The following is a 17,779-nucleotide window of genomic DNA, read 5'->3' as shown; positions in this document are numbered from 1 at the left end:
GTCCTCATGGTTATAGTTATTTCCATTTCTCTTATGCTGCCTCCATAATGCCGTTTTTCTCTGTATCGCATGCTTAATCTCTTTATTCATCCATTTCACACCTATCTTATTTAACCTTCTCACCATTGGAATACATTTAGACATTGCATCTACTAGATAGTTTTTGAAAATCCCCCAAGCTGCATTGATCTCTTTTTCAGCTAGCTCCTCATTCAATGCTACACCTGCAAGCTGTCTCCTGAGCTCTTCATAATTACTCCCTTTGTAGTGCCACATATACCCTTTTCTTACAGAGTATCAGCTCAGGTTTTGCAAGAATGGCAATAACTCTGACTCATCATCATCAAATTCCTGACATGTACCCTCATGGGGTGTACAGGATATGATAAAGTACTACACGAAAAATTTACATCATTACTAACTTCCTATTTACAATTTTCCTCCAAATCAGTCTGTTACTTGTCAAGACTCCAACATTATCAGATCTTATATTTCTATCATCTAAGGTACTTTGTACCGTATCAACCCACCTATATCCTGGTCTTCCTCTGGGTCGTTTTCCTGCCAACCTCACAGAGAACACTTTTTTTTCCAATCTTTCCTCGCCCATTCTGTTTAAGTGACCATACCACCTGAGATTAGCTCTGCTAACGCATTCCTCGATGCTGACAATGCCAAGTTCTTTCCTAATATCCTCTTTTTAATATTATATTGCCATTGATACCATCTGTTCATGCCTCTAATCTTTCTCAGGACTCTCATATCTGCGGTGTCTAGTCTTTGGTCAAGTGTTTTACTTCTGACCCAGCTCTCAGATCCATAAGTTAAAACTGGTTTGAACACTGTCTTGTATACAGCTAATTTAGTGTTCCGACTAATTTCTCTCTTATTCCATATGAATTTATTCAATTGACTTCCTACCATACCAGCTTTGTTGATTCTGTTGTCTATTTCCATATTTAATTTACCATCTTCACTAAAAATCGTGCCTAAGTAGCTGAAATGTTTTACTTGTTCAACAGGTTCCCTGTTCATAATGCAGTTTACATTTTCAACAAGTCTACCTATTTTCATTGTCTTTTTATTGCTGACCTTCATACCACATCTATTACAACAGTTATTCAATTTAGTCAGGGTATCTTGCAAACTTGTAGCGGATTTATTTAGAAGTATAACATCGTCCGCATAAAGCAAAGAGCTGACATTAACATCTCCAATTCTGATATCATGTTTAATACCACTTTCCTTCATAATGTGATCCATATAGATAATGAATAACAGAGGGGATAATGTACATCCATGTCTCACACCAGGTTTAACATTAAACCATCTTCCAGTACTTCCTTCAATTCTAACTGCTGATGTACAACTCAAATAAAGACTAAGTATTGGTTGTTATAATCTGCCATTGACACCATATAACTGTAGCATATTGAATAGCTTCTCTCTTGGCACCTTGTCATATGCCTTTTCCAAATCGACAAAACTTAGATACAGATCTTTGTTATATTACCATGCTTTCTCCACTATTTGTCATAAAGTGATGATCTGATCCTGACAGCCTCTATTTGACCTGAATCCAGCTTGTTCTTCACCAAGCTTTTCTTCCACAATTCTTCTCAACTGTTTCTCAAGTATACTTGCATATATCTTACCAGGAACATTCAGTAGGGAATTACCTCTGTAATTCTCACATTCAGATTTATTTTCCTTTTTATATATGGTACTATGAGAGCTCTACTCCAATCATCGGGAATTCGTCCCTCTGTTCGGGCTTTCTGAACTATGCAGTGCAGCCACTGTAAGACTTTTATACCACCATACTTCAGCATTTCTGGTCGAATATCATCTACTCCTGCTGCCTTTCCACATTTCAAGCCTTTGATGGCTTTTTCTACTTCAAGTATGGATATGTATTCCTGACTGCATGCCTGGTCAGTGTTTTTTTACCACTGTGTTGTCATCATTGCTTGTTTCATTTAGCAGTTTTTCAAAGTGATTACTCCATACTTCAAGGATATCTTTTTCTCCAATTTTCATGTCACCTTATCATCTCTAATTCCTTTTACAGCACTCTTTTCTCCCTAAGCTTCTTCAACAACCTCCAGAATATTTTGCCACCTTCTTGTTATTTATTTTCAATGTTCCTGTCAAAGTCCTCCCATGACTTTTGTTTAACTAGTTTTTCACAGTGTTTAGCTTTCTTACATTTGTCTCTGTATTCTCTAAGAGCACAAGCTGACTTATTTGCCAGGAACTTTTGATATGCTTTCTTCTTTTCCTTCACTGCCTCTTTAACTTCCTGTGTCCACCATGGGGTTCTAATTTTTCTATCCTTGCAGACAACTTCATCACATGCCTCTCTAGCTGAATCAATCAGGGTTTTCTTCAAGGCTTGCCACTGAATCTCCAAGGTTTGGTTCCTGTTCTCAAACTCTTTCATTTTTTCTTTCATAATCTTTGTGTATTTTAGTCTACAGTTCACATCTGAGAGCTGCTCAACTTTTATTCGCTTTAAAACTTTCTTACATGTTATTCTTTTCAATATGAAATTCAATTTTATCCTGCTCAAGACTAAATAGTGAGCACTTCCAATTTCAAATCCTCTGTACACTCTGGTGTCCTGCACCAGGGAGAAAACATCACTATCAACAATAACATAGTCAATTGAGACTTTTCTTATTCCTAGCCTCTTCTCTCCATGTGAATTTGTGCACATTTTTATGTTGGAACATGATGTTAGTAATAACCAGTCCATGTTCTGAGCAGAAATCCAACAGATATTTGCCATTATTATTAGCTTTGCTCTTTTCTCCAAATTTTTCCAAAATATTTTTGTATGTCTGACAATCATTTCGTACTCTGCTATTCTGATCCCCAACTAGGACCAACTTTTCCTTTTTCATTGTGTCAGTTGTTTTTTCTAACGCCTGAAAAACCGGGTGACGCTCCAGCCGGCATGAAATTTTGTCATGCTGTACCATCATTTTTATTTTGGTTTAATTCATAAGAATACAATTTGGTCAGCGAAATCCCAAATTGCCAGCCCATCTTCGTTCGTTTAGTATCCAGGTAGATACCCAACAGGGTGCGCCACGAGAAGGAGAGAATTGGACATTAGGTCAGAAGCCCTAGTCGGTTCTCCACATTCCTTTAAAGGCTATGTGGAGGTCTCATCTCAGTTATACAGCTTTGTCCCTTAAGCATCCCATACCTCTGACTATGCTCTTTAATTTAAGTCTGAGCTCCTGTAGAGTTTCAAATGAGTGGAAAGAGGACAAAATAATTCCCTTGCATAAGGGATTTTGCAAGACTGTAGTGGCAAATTATAGACCAATTGGTATATCAGCGGTAGTGGTAAAAATACTGGAATAATTAGTTAAAAATAGAATTCAAGAATGGGTGGATAAGAATATGATACTCTGTGAGGGGAAACTTGGCTTTGTTAAGGGTTGTTCATGCCTTAGTAATTTACTAACATTTTATAATAGAATGACAACTGAGTTGTATAAAGGGAATGGCTATATGACGATTCTGATGGATTTTGCAAAGGTATTTGACAGAATACCACAATGAACTGTTATGCAAATTAGAACAAATGGGGATGGATATGACACTGATTATGTGATTAAGAGGGTAGCAGTTGGACAGATATTAAAAAAGTGGTATGGAGGTACTGAATACAGGCAAAAGCATGTAACTAAGTGTGTTGCAAGGTTCAGTGCTAGGACTACTATGGTTTAATTTGTACATAAAAGATATAGGAAATAGTCAAAAGGAAATATTTAGTTGTTTGCTGATGATGCAAAATTAGGTAGAGTAATAGTTAATCAAGGTGATGTGGAGAGCTTGCAGGGTGATTGAATAGGCTGTCAGTATGGGCAAACATTAATGGGTGTTAGTTTAAATGTGAGGAAATATCAAGTTATGCATTTTGGATAAACAGATTATAAGCTGTGTACCATATTGATGGGAACTATGCTCCAGGAAAATAAATAAAGACAGAGATTTAGAGGTGATGGTAGACAGAGAGTTAAAGTTTAGAGGACATATTGCTAAGGTTGCTAAGTAGCTAATAAGATTCTTGGCTATTGAAGAACACACTAACAAGTAGAGATAATGAAGTTGTTATTCCTCTTTGTAGGCCTTGATATGTCCACATCTGGATTACTATGCTCATGTCTGGTTTCCTGAGTTTCTTGGGGATGAGGAAGCAGTGGAGAGGATTCAGAGGCAAGCGAGCAAGATGATGAGTGGTCAGTGTCATATTCCCTATGAGGATAGATTGTGGGAGGATTCAGAAGTTGGTTGATAATGAAAAAGAGGGGATATGATAGAAACATTTAAAGTACTTAAAGGGTTTTATAGGATTGATGCAATGTTTCAGCACTTGGCTAGAGGGGGAGGGACTAGAACAAGAAGTCATCCTGGAAGTTGAATAAAGGTGTTGTTAGTAGGAGCATGAGGACTAGATGTTTTGTTTAGAGAGATGTGAATGAGTGGAATGGGTTGCCAGAGTTATCTGTGAGTGCTTTGTTAATGGGTTCAAAGAGAGGTGTTATAGATTGTGTGGATAGTTTGGATTTTCCCCAATGAGTATTCGGACTCCATGGAGGTACCCATACAATAATAATAATTCTTTATGATGGTCAGCCATGGGTTTATTACAGGAAGGTCATGCTTTAGCAATCTGCTTATGTATTACAAGGTGATAAATTCATTGGATAAAGGAGATGCCTATACAGTGATGTACTTGGATTTTTCAAAGGCCTTTAATAGACTACCACATGACAAGCTGGTAGCTAAATAAAAACAGGTGGGATTAGATAACAGACTATTCAGTTGGATAGCTGACTGATAGGTATCAGCAGGTATGGAGGAGTGGTATCTCTGAAGAGAGAGGAAGGTCATGAGTGGAGTGTCACAGAGATCGGTTTTGGCACCATTATCATTGAACTTGTATGTTAATGACATTGGGACCGGCTTATTTGGAGATGTGGAGCTGTTTGCTGATGATGCAGAGTTGGGAACAACTATGAAAAGTAGACCAGAAGTAGTGGCCTTGCAGAAGGAACTGAATAGACTATGTGAGGCAAGGTTGATATGCAGAGATATATGGTTAATGGAAAAATTTTAATAAGAGAGATGAGATCTGGGAATGGTGGAGAGAGACTTGAAGTTTAGGGGTCACATTGCTAAAATTGTAAGAACATCCCATCAGATTATGGCAATAATGAGAAGAACATTAATATGCAGAAGTATAAAGCTTCGATCAAGCCACATATGGACTACTGTCCACAAATTTGGTTACCTGGTTTTCAGGGAGATAGGATGTCCAGTAGAATGTCTAGAGAAGGTTTACTAAGTTAGTATCATCTTTGGAATGTCAGATATGAGGAGAGATTGAAGGAATGAAACTTATAGAGCCTTGTGAATGGAAGAAGAAGAAGAGGGATATGATTGAGACATAAATTGGTAAGGGGGTTGTTACCAGTTTAATGTAGAGGAGATTTTTCATAGAGCAGAGGGAGATAAGTGTAGAAAGAGAAGCCATCCCTGGAAGCTGTATAAGAAGGACGTGGGCAGGGGAGTGAGAAGTAGGTTCTATGCATGGAGAATGATTAGTGAGTGGAATGCATTGCCTCAGAGTGTGCAAACTGTGAATGTATTAAGGCATGGTTCGATGATCTTTGTGAATGAGAAAGTATGGATCTCTTGTGATGAGTCCTTTGACTCCATGGAAGTCAGATGTCATCATCATTATCAAATTCCTGCCATGTGCAAGGATATGATATGATAGCACAACATGAAAAATTTACATCATTACTAACTTCCTATCTACAATTTTCCTCCAAATCAGTCTGTTACTTGTCAAGATTCCAACATTATCAGATCTTATATTCAGAAGTAAAACACTTTGGTCAAGTGTTTTACTTCTGACCAAGCTCTCAGATCCATAAGTTAAAACTGGTTTGAACACTGTCTTGTATACAGCTAATTTAGTGTTCCGACTAATTTCTCTCTTATTCCATATGAATTTATTCAATTGACTTCCCACCATACCAGCTTTGCTGATTCTGTTGTCTATTTCTATATTTAATTTACCATCTTCACTAAAAATTGTGCCTAAGTAGCTGAAATGTTTTATTTGTTCCACAGATTCTCCGTTCACAACGCAGTTGATATTTTCAACAATTCTGCATATTTTCATTGTCTTTGTCTTTTTATTACTGACCTTCATACCATATCTATTACAACAGTTATTCAATTTAGTCAGGGAATCTTAGAGATTTGTAACGGATTTATTTAGAAATATAACATCATCTGCATAAAGCAAAGAGCTGACGTTAACATCTTCAATTTTGATATCATGTTTAATACCACTTTCATTCATAATGTGATCCATATAGATAATGAATAACAGAGCGGATAATGTACATCCTTGTCTCACACCAGATTTAACATTAAACCATCTTCCTGTACTTCCAATTCTAACTGCTGACTTACAACTCAAATAAAGACTAAGTACTGCGTGATATAATGCCCCATTGACACCATATAACTGTAGTGTATTGAATAGCTTCTCTCTTGTCACCTTGTCGTATGCCTTTTCCAGATCGACAAAGCTTAAATACAGATCTTTGTTATATTCCCATGCTTTCTCAACTAATTGTCGTAAAAGTGAAGATCTGATCCTGACAGCCTCTATTTGGCCTGAATCCAGCTGGTTCTTCACCAAGCTTTTCTTCCACACTTCTTCTCAAATATACTGGCATAAATCTTGCCTGGAACACTCAGTAGGGAAATACCTCTGTAATTCTCACATTGTTTTATTTCCCTTTTAATATATGGATACTATTAGAGCTCTACTCCAATCATCAGGAATTCGTCCCTCTGTCCAGGCCTTCTGAACTATGCAATGCAGCCACTGTAAGACTTTTATATCACCATATAAAAGTATCACTGCTATCACTGCTTGTTTCATTTAGCAATTTTTCAAAGTAATTACTCCATACTTCAAGGATATCTTTTTCTCCCGTTTTCATGTCAACTTTATCATCTCTAACTCCTTTTACAGCACTCTTTCCTCCATTTCTACGCTTCTTCAAAAAACCTTCAGAATATTTTGCTACCTTCTTGATATTTATTTTCTCTGTTCTTGCCAAAGTCCTTTCATGACTTTTTTTTAGCTAGTTTTACACAGTGTTCAGCTTTCTTACATTTGTCTCTGTATTCTCTAAGAACACAAGCTGACTTATATGCAAGGAACTTTTGATATGCTTTCTTCTTTTCCTTCAATGCCTCTTTAACTTCCTGTGTCCACCATGGAGTTCTGATGTTTCTATTCCTTGCAGACTACCTCACCACATGCCTCTCTCTGGCTGAATCAATCAGGTTTTTTTTTTCAAGGTTTGCCACTGAATCTGCAAGGTTTGGTTCCTGTTCTCAAACTCTTTCATTTTTTCTTCAATAATCTTTGTGTATTTTACTCTGCAGTTCACATCTAAGAGTTGCTCAACTTTTATTCACTTTAAAACTTTCTTACATGTTATTCTTTTTAATATGAAATTCAATTTTATCCTGCTCAAGACTAAATAGTGATCGCTTCCAATTTCAAATCCTCTGTACACTCTGGTGTCCTGCACCAGGGAGAAACAATCACTATCAACAATAACATAGTCATTGAGACTTTTCTTATTACTTGCCTCTTCTCTCCATGTGAATTTGTGCACATTTTTATGTTGGAACATGGTGTTAGTAATAACCAGTCCATGTCATGAGCAGAAATCGAACAGGTATTTGCCATTATTATTAGCTTTGCTCTTTTCTCCAAATTTTCCAAAAATAGTTTTGTATGTCTGACAATCATTTCCTACTCTGTTATTTAGATCCCCAACAAGAACCAACTTTTCCTTTTTCATTGTGTTAGTTGCTTTCTCTAAAGCCTCAAAAAATTCCTCCACTTCTACCTTAGTAGAACCTTCTGTGGGACCATAGGCACAAATATGTCTCAATGTTCCCCATTCTCATATTTGCCCACATCACTCTACTTGAGACTGCCTGCCATTCAAGAAGATTAGCCTCTTATTTTGTGTTGAATGCTATGGCCACTCCTTTTCCTTGACTATCATTTCCTGAATATAACATTTTGTATTCATTTCTCAGAAAGATCTCACCAGTTTTGTCTTTTTTGTTTCAGTCATCCCTATCATGTCGATTTGGTACTTATCTAATTCCTCAGCTAGCTCCATTTCTTTACCATTCTGGCTTCTTATGTTGATAGTACCGATCTTTAACTCTGGTGATGTTGAGTTGGGGTGTGTTTTCAGATTTGTTCCAGTAGCTGACTTTTCGCTGTTTGCCCTGGTTCCCCGTCGAAAACAATGGGGGGGGGGGTGCCTTGTTTAACCGGGCGATGCCCCAGTGAGCATGAAATTTTATCATTTTGTATTTTGGTTTAAGCCAATAAGAATACAATTTGGTCAGCTAAATTCCAAATTGCCAGCCCATCCTCGTTCGTTCAGTATCCAGGTAGATACCCAACAGGGTGCACCAAGACAAGGTGATTGGACATTTGGTCAGAAGCCCTAGTTGGTTCTCTTTAAAGGCTATGTGGAGGTCTTCTCCCAGTTATACAGTTTTGACCCTTAAGCACCCTGGAAGTCAGATGTTAATGATAATAATATCATTATATATAATATAATATCTAATATTATATTATCATTATATGATAATAATATCTTGCAAAATTTCTGTTATTATTATCAGATGTTAATGATATAGTATAGTATACGAAAATAGTATAGCTTTTTGCTGCAATTGGCAACCCTTCCTCCACACAAGAGAAGAATTATTATTATTATTATTACTACTACTACTTGACACCTCCAAGAAGTCCAAAGACTCATCAAGGGAGGGCACAACTCTGTCTCCACCACTAGTATTTTCACAGAAACTCACACGCCATGTCAGGATTCGAACCTGCAGCCATCTGGCTGGAGAGCGGATATGCCAATCACTCGGCCAACCAGGCCAGTTATTATTGTAGAAAGAATAATACTTTCTATATTATTCTTTCTGTCTTCTCAGAATATGCAATACTTTCCATTTTTATTTCAGCTAGTACATCAAACTCAGTCAACCTTGTCTGACTAATCTCAACAACCTTTAGAGCAGCTGATGCTATCAAGGCCACAAGCTCTTTTGCCTCATTCCTAATACCACTGCCTTGTCCATACGTATATTTCATGTGAATCCCACTGACAAAAGTCTTTAAATGAATTGTACATTTTCTTTCTATAGTGTGGGTAGGCTGGGGATTAGTTATCCAGTTCCTCTGCTAGCTCTAAAGACCAAATATGGTACTTTTCAATTCACTTTAAGTCTTCAGTTAGTAGGATAATGGTCTCACACCAGGTAATGGATCTTGCCTACTATCTAAATATATTCACCAATGTCCCAGCTTCTGTGGGATTCAAACTCACAACCTGTAAGTCAGAGGCAAAGACGAAACTGCTATCCATTCGGCCAACCAGGACTGGCAAATATAAACTTAATAGTGCATTTCTGGCCCATGAAATAGTCTTATTCCCCACTACTGCACTTTCCAGTTTCCTGTACTTTGCTCTCTCTCTCATCTACCCATCAGGTTGGCCACTAATTCAATACATTAACTCCTTTTATCACATAGCAGTTTCTCAAGATGCATACTTCCTCCTTCATTACTTAGGGTACAACCCAACCTTAGCATACAAATCTTTTTGTTCCTCAGTTGAATCCAAAAGATCCATATACTTTCATTCTTATCTTTATTCATAACAGCATAACATGGCTGTCATTCCATTCATTATAATGCCCATCTCCTCATCTCACCACTATTGTACCCATGCATCACACAGACATGTGCTCTGTTTCTCTCTTACTGAAATCCCTTGCTCATGCACTCAGATCATTTGTACCTACAATATCAGCATGTAATACAGGTATTTTATCTAGTTTTTTCACTCCTTATAGCCAGCCAGGGGTACTGTCCATTGTCACTCCTGATAAACAATAAACTCCTTTGTCACAATTATATTCTTCATATTCCAAATTATTGAAAATCTCCATACTGCATTCTTTTTCATTCCACTCCCTCTGCATAATAAATTTAGTTTAATCCTTTATCCAAGTGTGAGCAAACAAAGTTTGCGCCTGAAAGTATCTTCAGGACTGGGGGTAAGGTGGTACAACACCAGGGCAACTCGTTGCAAAGGTGGAGCAAGCAACCAACACTCCTATCTCAGTATTTCCCATAATGCAAAACACATCTCCTTGCGGATATGTCTAATGTTATGCATTAAGGGAAGGGCCACAACCCAGACTAGTTTCGACCTTTATTGATGTCTCTTCAGTGGGAGCTAGGCCCAAGTGGAGATACCAGGCAGAAGCATTAGCAGGTCATCTCCACCTATAGGAGTTGCCAAATGGTGTGCCACCCTTTTTTTAATAAATTACTCTGGATTTAGAGAAAGATGTTGAAAGTTTATTTTTCACTTGGTTAGAGTATAATAAATTTAGTTTAATCCTTTATCCAAGTGTGAGCAAACAAAGTTTGCACCTGAAAGTATCTTCAGGACTGGGGTAAGGATTAAACTTGGATAAAGGATTAAACTAAATTTATTATACTCCAACCAAGTGAAAAATAAACTTTCAACTCCCTCTGCAATTCCCTATTAGCCATCTAAAAATCCTTTATATTTACATTCACATACATTTTATACTTTCTCTCTCTCTTTTTCTGGCCTCTTCTCAGTCTGCTCATCTACGCCCCCCTCCATCTCTACATTCATCAGCCAAGTTTGCTTTTAATTTCCTAATTCCATCAAGCATTCCTTTCAATGCTGCATTCAACCTTTCAAAGCACTTTGGCATGTCTTTTATTTTATTGTATAGTTGCTCCCCACTCTATCCATAATATTTCAGTTTCCTCTACAGCCCATATATCATGCTCATATGCATCCTAGTTGCATCTTTTGCTTCACAGTTACCTCCATTTCTTTCTGTAATGTGTAATCCACACACACATGCAATCATTCATTGCTGACAATGTAATTCCTTGCTACAAACAACACAAAATTCATAGCACTCACTTACATCTAAACCAAATCATAAAAATACCATACACAAAGATCACACGAGAAAAGATTCATAGTGCCATTTTGTATGCATTTTTCTTTTAATTTCCTAATTCCATCATGCATTCTTTCTGACTCTGCATTCAGTCCTCCTCCTCCTCCTCTTCTTCTTCTCTGCTTGGTCTCCTCACGTCTGAGGATTTGTGACCCTGGCCACAATGTCTTTCCATTTCTTTCTGTCTTTTGTTGCAGCAGTGGCCAATTCCAAAGTAAGTACGGTGATTTTTTTAATCTGGTTCGACCATTTTGGGTGTCCTCTCTTTCTTTGTCCTTCCACTTTGCCCTGAATGATAAGTTTATCCAGGTTTTTCCTTTTCATGTCTTGAAATGTGACCAAAGTATTTGAGAATTCTTTCATTTACAATGTCACATGGCTGCCTCTTGAATTTTAGTTGACTTATTATACTTTCATTAGACCTTTTGCCCATCCAGGAGACTCTTAACATCCTTATCCAGAATCACATCTTGAAACTATTTATCTTGACCATAATTTTTTTTTTTCCCTGAGTGTAGAAGATTCAGCACCATAAATAAAAATCAAAAACACCAGGCTATTGACCAGTCTGGATGCTAAATTCTTCTTTTAATTTCTGGTTGACATCTACTCTTGGTGCTTATTAGAGCTCTGCTTAATAATCTGCTTAAAATAGACTTCTCTATTAATCACTAATAATCTTCTTTATGTTCCCATTGCTGGTGAATGACCTTTTTCATAATGTGAGAGTTGGTAACAATAAACAGGTTACCAACTCTCACATTATGAAATTAGAAAAATTTATTTGTTTACTGCACCATTCTAATTTGTGTATATACATATATATATAGCTTGAGAATGCTGCATTCAACTTGTCCGTGCAGTTAGACTAGTGGCTGTGCGCTTCACAACCATATGCCTGGGGAAGGAGTGTCCTAGGTTCGATTCCCGTCGGTAACGTGAGGAGCTGAAGGATCTTCCTCAGCCATAGCCAAGTTAGCCGGTCTCGGGTGTGGACAATAGGGTTTTTCCCCAGTTTATCCTGGGGTTTTTCATCCCATAAAGCAAGAAACCCAGCCTTGAGAACTCAACACTATGGACATAGGATACACTGGGGCACAGGGCTGACCACCTTATGCTGTGAACGGTTTGAGGTCTGATGATTAACAAACCCTCGACACCGCAAGGTAAAAGAGAGAAAAGGAAGATGAGATGAGATAGCTTGAGAATTAAGTATGGAACACAAACAATATCAAATTTAACTTACACAATCTCTTATAGCTAGTTGTGGCGATATTTAATCAAACAAGCTTGCAGGTTCGTTAATTTTTTGGAGACAGTGCATTGGCAATAAATCAGGCAATATAGTTACACAAACAAAACATTTTATTTTGATCCTAGCAAGGAACTACAAATCACAGTGTAAGAGGGAGAAAATCTCTTTCTCAACCAGTCATATACACATTAAGTGCAACATACAATTAACCTTCTGTTACATAACACTTGCTTGACCCTTTATATTGTTAACTCATCTAAATTTAACATATAGTTATTCCTTATGTACTAACTTATCTGATCTCCGTTCATTCTATATACAAAACTCACATTTGTCTAGCTGGTGCATAATTAACATAACTATTTTACAATTTACAATTATTTACAATTTCCTCTAAGCACTATCATTACATACATATATTCCAACAGTAAGCTTTTAAAACATTAACAAAACTTATGCTTACAATAGTTTTACAGGTACAGTCCAATTAACATGAGCAATTCTTCAGCTAGGTTAATTTAACCTTGCGACCTTTTCCTGGAAGACGACTGCTGACTCGACGACATGGCGGTTCTTCACTGTGGTAGTTGCTAGGAATTTTAGGTGGTTTTTTCAGTTGGAAACAGGAAATGAACTGCCGATGTCATCTGCTATGCTCACAGATAGCTGCACGCTTCGAGCACGTCATTAAAATCTGGCTGGGATTCTATCAAAATACGGCCTCGCCTTCACCACCACCCCATCCACCAAAAGGGACCGACACAGAAGCTTCCAGACTCAGGAAGCAGAGCAATAGTGACCACTGAGGGTCTTCCAAATCCTCTGTTCTCTATATCCTTAAATATCTTGTATCATTCTATATAACTACGTAATTGTTGCCAGGATCACCTGCTGGCACAGTCATATCACAATGGCGGGCTCTGTGTGAGACACTAAATCATGCTTGCATATTTTTATGTTTGCAAGATCATGCGAACATTTGTTAATCCTCTTTCCTTCATTTTACATACAACTTAATAAAGCTTATTTTTGTGCACTTTTACAGTCATAAAACAATCATACAATTTCTACATAATACTACATCATTTTACAACAATTATATAATTGGAAACTAAAATGGAAATCAAAAATTAAATATTTAATTTCTTGCAAGAAATTTTACAATACTACTACCATCAATGCCATCTATCACCCATCATCACCAACAACAGTATTTTTTGTCTGTAAATTGTGTGTTCTGAAGGCCGATTTGTCTGTACGCAGGATGAAAAACCCGAGTTTCCAGGAGAAAAAAACCCTGCTACTACCATATGAGATGCTAGCTCACGTTCAACTGAAAAAGCCCATATTATACATACTCATGGCTTATTTTTAACAGTATTAACAATACCACATAATTTTATCAAATAGATGTTTTATTAACTACTTATATTTTGCTGAATTTCAACTTAGCATCATCAGAGCACAACACACTTATATATGTGACAGTGAGTGAGTGAAACAATGCAATTGCAATGGACTAAAGATCTAAAGTCCTATTTTTATATTTTCATTAGAGGGTGCCAAAAATAGGACTTTAGATCTTTTGTCCATTGCAATTGTATTGTTTCACTCACTCACTGTCGCATATATAAGCGTGTTGTGCTCTGATGATGCTGAGCTGAAATTCAGCGAAATATAAGCAGTTAACAAAACATCTCTTTGATAAAATTATGTGGTGTTGTTAATACCGTTAAAAATAAGTCATGAATAACTGTCAACACCTAAGCTTATCTGTTAGACATATTATACATAACTTTTAATTATTGTGAAAAATCCATTTCTCAGTGTTTTTGTATTTTCTTTGAAATGCATATATATTTTTCTTCTTATATTTATATAAGAATTTTGTTTGCATTGTTTGTATGATTATTATATCCTATTTCCATCCCTCTTTCCCATTTCTGCACCTCCTCCTTAACTGAATAATTGACTACAACTTCATTTTTTATACAGGGTGGCCCATAAGTCAGGAAGGGGGTTTAAACATTTAATAACTTTTTTTATTTATTAATTATTTTTATTCTTATGATAATGAAATACAGAAATTGTGGAGATTTTTTTATTAGCCATGAAAAACATCATCACATAAATGCCTTCCATTTTTGGCTTCACAAAGACAGGCCTTTTCTATGGCATATTCCATGACAGCTGTTAATGTTTCTGGCTGCAGCACCCTCATTTCTGCATGAATATTCTCCAATGGGATTAACTGAAGGAAAAGGTATTTGTGAAGAAGTCCCAGACAATCCAACAGCTGAAGGAGAACATTAACTCTAACACAGTAGTTGTTTCCATAATTTTCATGATGGAATTAATAAATAAAAAAGTTGTTAGATGTTTCAATTTCTTCATGACTTATGGGCCACCCTGTATACAATGTTTTTTTTCCCCCTGTAACAATGATATATAAATTGTAGTAGAAGATCTTATTTCTCATAAAGAATTCTGTGTCTGTAACATTAAATTATTCCTAGATATTCTACGAAGCTGGAATCAGAAGAATACAACAGAAGCAGTTCCTTCTGACAGGATATCTTGAATATCTTATAAAGCAGATGTTTCTTAAGACTGCTTGTTCACAACCACTTGTTGACATAATAACCTCTGAGGATCCAAAGGAAAGGGGCTCTCAGTTAAGTCTTATATTTTCGATTTCGCTTGAGGATATTCTTCAGAAATTAGAAAATAGAGGTGTAGTGGTAAGAGCATACATTCTTTAACTTTTTTTTGTTAAATAGTTAAACATTCTAAAGAGAAAGAGAAACTTACATTATCCCATTACACGTCATTATTATTATGCAATATATTATTATGTATTAGGCCTAATAGCCTATTGCAGCTGGTAGCCTGCAATAGGCTAAGACACAGCTGGTAAGACACAGTGGTGGCCTACATAAGCACTGTGACACTGCAGTACCCCGAAGGAAAAAATGAAAAAATTAAATTTTTTTTGTGTTTATAAATAATAACAATGCCTACAACATTATATAAATGCAGTACAACATGTTAAAGGTTACAGCTTATGTTTTGACATTGATTGAATAGTTAATAATAGGAATTGTTAACGCTTTAGATGACGAAACAAATGCACGCCGATCTAACGCCAATATTCGTTTGCTCTTCTCATTGCACGTTACGTCATTCGCAACTGTAACTGCTCAAACAGCAGTGTATTTTTAGTAAGCTTATGCACCTTACTGCTGTGAGATATGGAACATTTATTATTGGCGCGTGTTCGTGGTGAACTATTTTTTTGTAAATCTTATTTTATTTTGTTAAAATAACATATAATTATTTATTTATTATAGATACAAGGCTGAATTATGACAAGTGTCACTGTTGAAAATATGAAAAGAATTATATTTTTTCAATTATCGCTATACGAAACAAATGTGCTGCGATCTAATGCTGATATTCGTTTGCACTTGTCATTGCTATTGATACGAAACTTTTATTATTGGTGTTTGTTCGTGGTGAAGATGAAATATTTTTAATAAAGCAATTATTAATATGGGGTGCTTAAGGGTCAAAGCTGCATAACTGAGAGGAGACCTCCACATAGCCTTTAAAGGAATGCGGAGAACCGACCAGGGCTTCTGACCTAATGTCCAATCCTCACCTTCTCGTGGTGCACCCTGTTGGGTATCTACTTTGATACTGAACGAACGAGGATGGGCTGGCAATTTGGGATTTAGCCGACCAAATTGTATTCTTACTGGTTAAACCAAAATAAAAAATGATGGTACAACATGACAAAATTTCATGCCGGCTGGGGCGTCGCCCGGTTAAACAAGGCCCCCGTTGTTTTCGCCAGGGAAACAGGGCGAACAGTGAAAAGTCAGATACTGGAACAAATCTGAAAACAAACCCCAACTCAACATCAGCAGAGTTAAAGATCGGTACTATCAACGTAAGAAGCCTATATGGCAAAGAAATGGAGGCTAGCTGATGAATTAGATAAGTACCAGATCGACATAATAGGGGTGACTGAAACAAAAAAGACCAAAACTGGTGAGATCTTTCTGAGCAATAAATACAAAATGTTATATTCAGGCAATGACAATCAAGGAAAAGAAGGAGTAGCCATAGTATTCAACACAAAATACGAGGCTAATCTTCTTGAATGGCAGTCAGTATCAAGTAGAGTAATGGGGAACTGGACAATGAGACTTATTTGTGCCTATGGTCCCACAGAAGGTTTTACTAATACTAAGGTAGAAGTGGAGGAAGTTTTTGACGCTTTAGAAAAAGCAACTGACACAATGAAAAAGGAAAAGTTGGTCCTTGTTGGGGATCTAAATAGCAGAGTAGGAAATGATTGCGAGACATACAAAAATATTTTGGGAAAATTTGGAGAAAAGAGCAAAGCTAATAATAATGGCAAATATCTGTTGGATTTCTGCTCAGAACATGGACTGGTTATTACTAACACCATGTTCCAACATAAAAATGTGCACAAATTCACATGGAGAGAAGAGGCTAGGAATAAGAAAAGTCTCATTGACTATGTTATTGTTGATAGTGATGTTTTCTCCCTGGTGCAGGACACGAGAGTGTACAGAGGATTTGAAATTGGAAGTGATCACTATTTAATCTTGAGCAGGATAAAACTGAATTTCATACTGAAAAGAAAGTTTTAAAGTGAATAAAAGTTGAGCAGCTCTCAGATGCAAACTGTAGACTAAAATACAGAAAGATTATTGAAAAGAAAATGAAAGAGTTTGAGAACAGGAATCAAACCTTGGAGATTCAGTGGCAAACACTGAAGAAAACATTGATTGATTCAGCCAGAGAGAGGCATGTAGTGAGGTAGTCTGCAAGGAATAGAAACATCAGAACTCCCTGGTGGACACAGGAAGTTAAAGAGGCAGTAAAGGAAAAGAAGAAAGCATATCAAAAGTTCCTGGCAAATAAGTCAGCTTTTACTCTTACACAATACAGAGACAAATGTAAGAAAGCTAAACAGTGTGTAAAACTAGCTAAACAAAAGTCATGGGAGGACTTTGGCAAGAACAGAGAAAATAAATATCAAGAAGGTGGCAAAATATTCTGGAGGTTGTTGAAGAAGCTTAGGAATGGAGGAAAGAGTGCTGTAAAAGGAGTTAGAGATGATAAAGGTGACATGAAAACAGGAGAAAAAGATATCCTTGAAGTATGGAGTAATTACTTTGAAAAACTGCTAAATGAAACAAGCAGTGATGACAGCACAGTGATAAAAAACACTGACCAGGCATGCAGTCAGGAATACATATCCATACTTGAAGTAGAAAAAGCCATCAAAGGCTTGAAATGTGGAAAGCCAGCAGGAGT

At 36.8% G+C, this 17,779-nt stretch overlaps 1 protein-coding gene across 5 annotated transcripts in view; it reads left to right on the top strand.

Moving 5' to 3' along the window:
- Window positions 1-17,779, top strand: part of LOC150107485 (kynureninase-like) — a 413,072-nt gene that overhangs the window by 331,556 nt on the left and 63,737 nt on the right. For all 5 annotated transcript variants that reach the window (XM_090391901.1, XM_090391902.1, XM_090391904.1 and 2 more), the window contains one exon: window positions 14,944-15,168. In XM_090391901.1, coding sequence (XP_090248027.1) covers window positions 14,944-15,168 — 225 coding nt within the window. The remainder of the gene's footprint in view (window positions 1-14,943; window positions 15,169-17,779) is intronic.

Source organism: Typopeltis vanoorti, chromosome 4, assembly GCF_054136105.1.
Source record: "Typopeltis vanoorti isolate ZY-2024b chromosome 4, IOZ_Tvanoo_1.0, whole genome shotgun sequence".
Taxonomy (NCBI): domain Eukaryota; kingdom Metazoa; phylum Arthropoda; class Arachnida; order Uropygi; family Thelyphonidae; genus Typopeltis; species Typopeltis vanoorti.
This window is presented reverse-complemented; position numbering and strand designations above follow the sequence as displayed.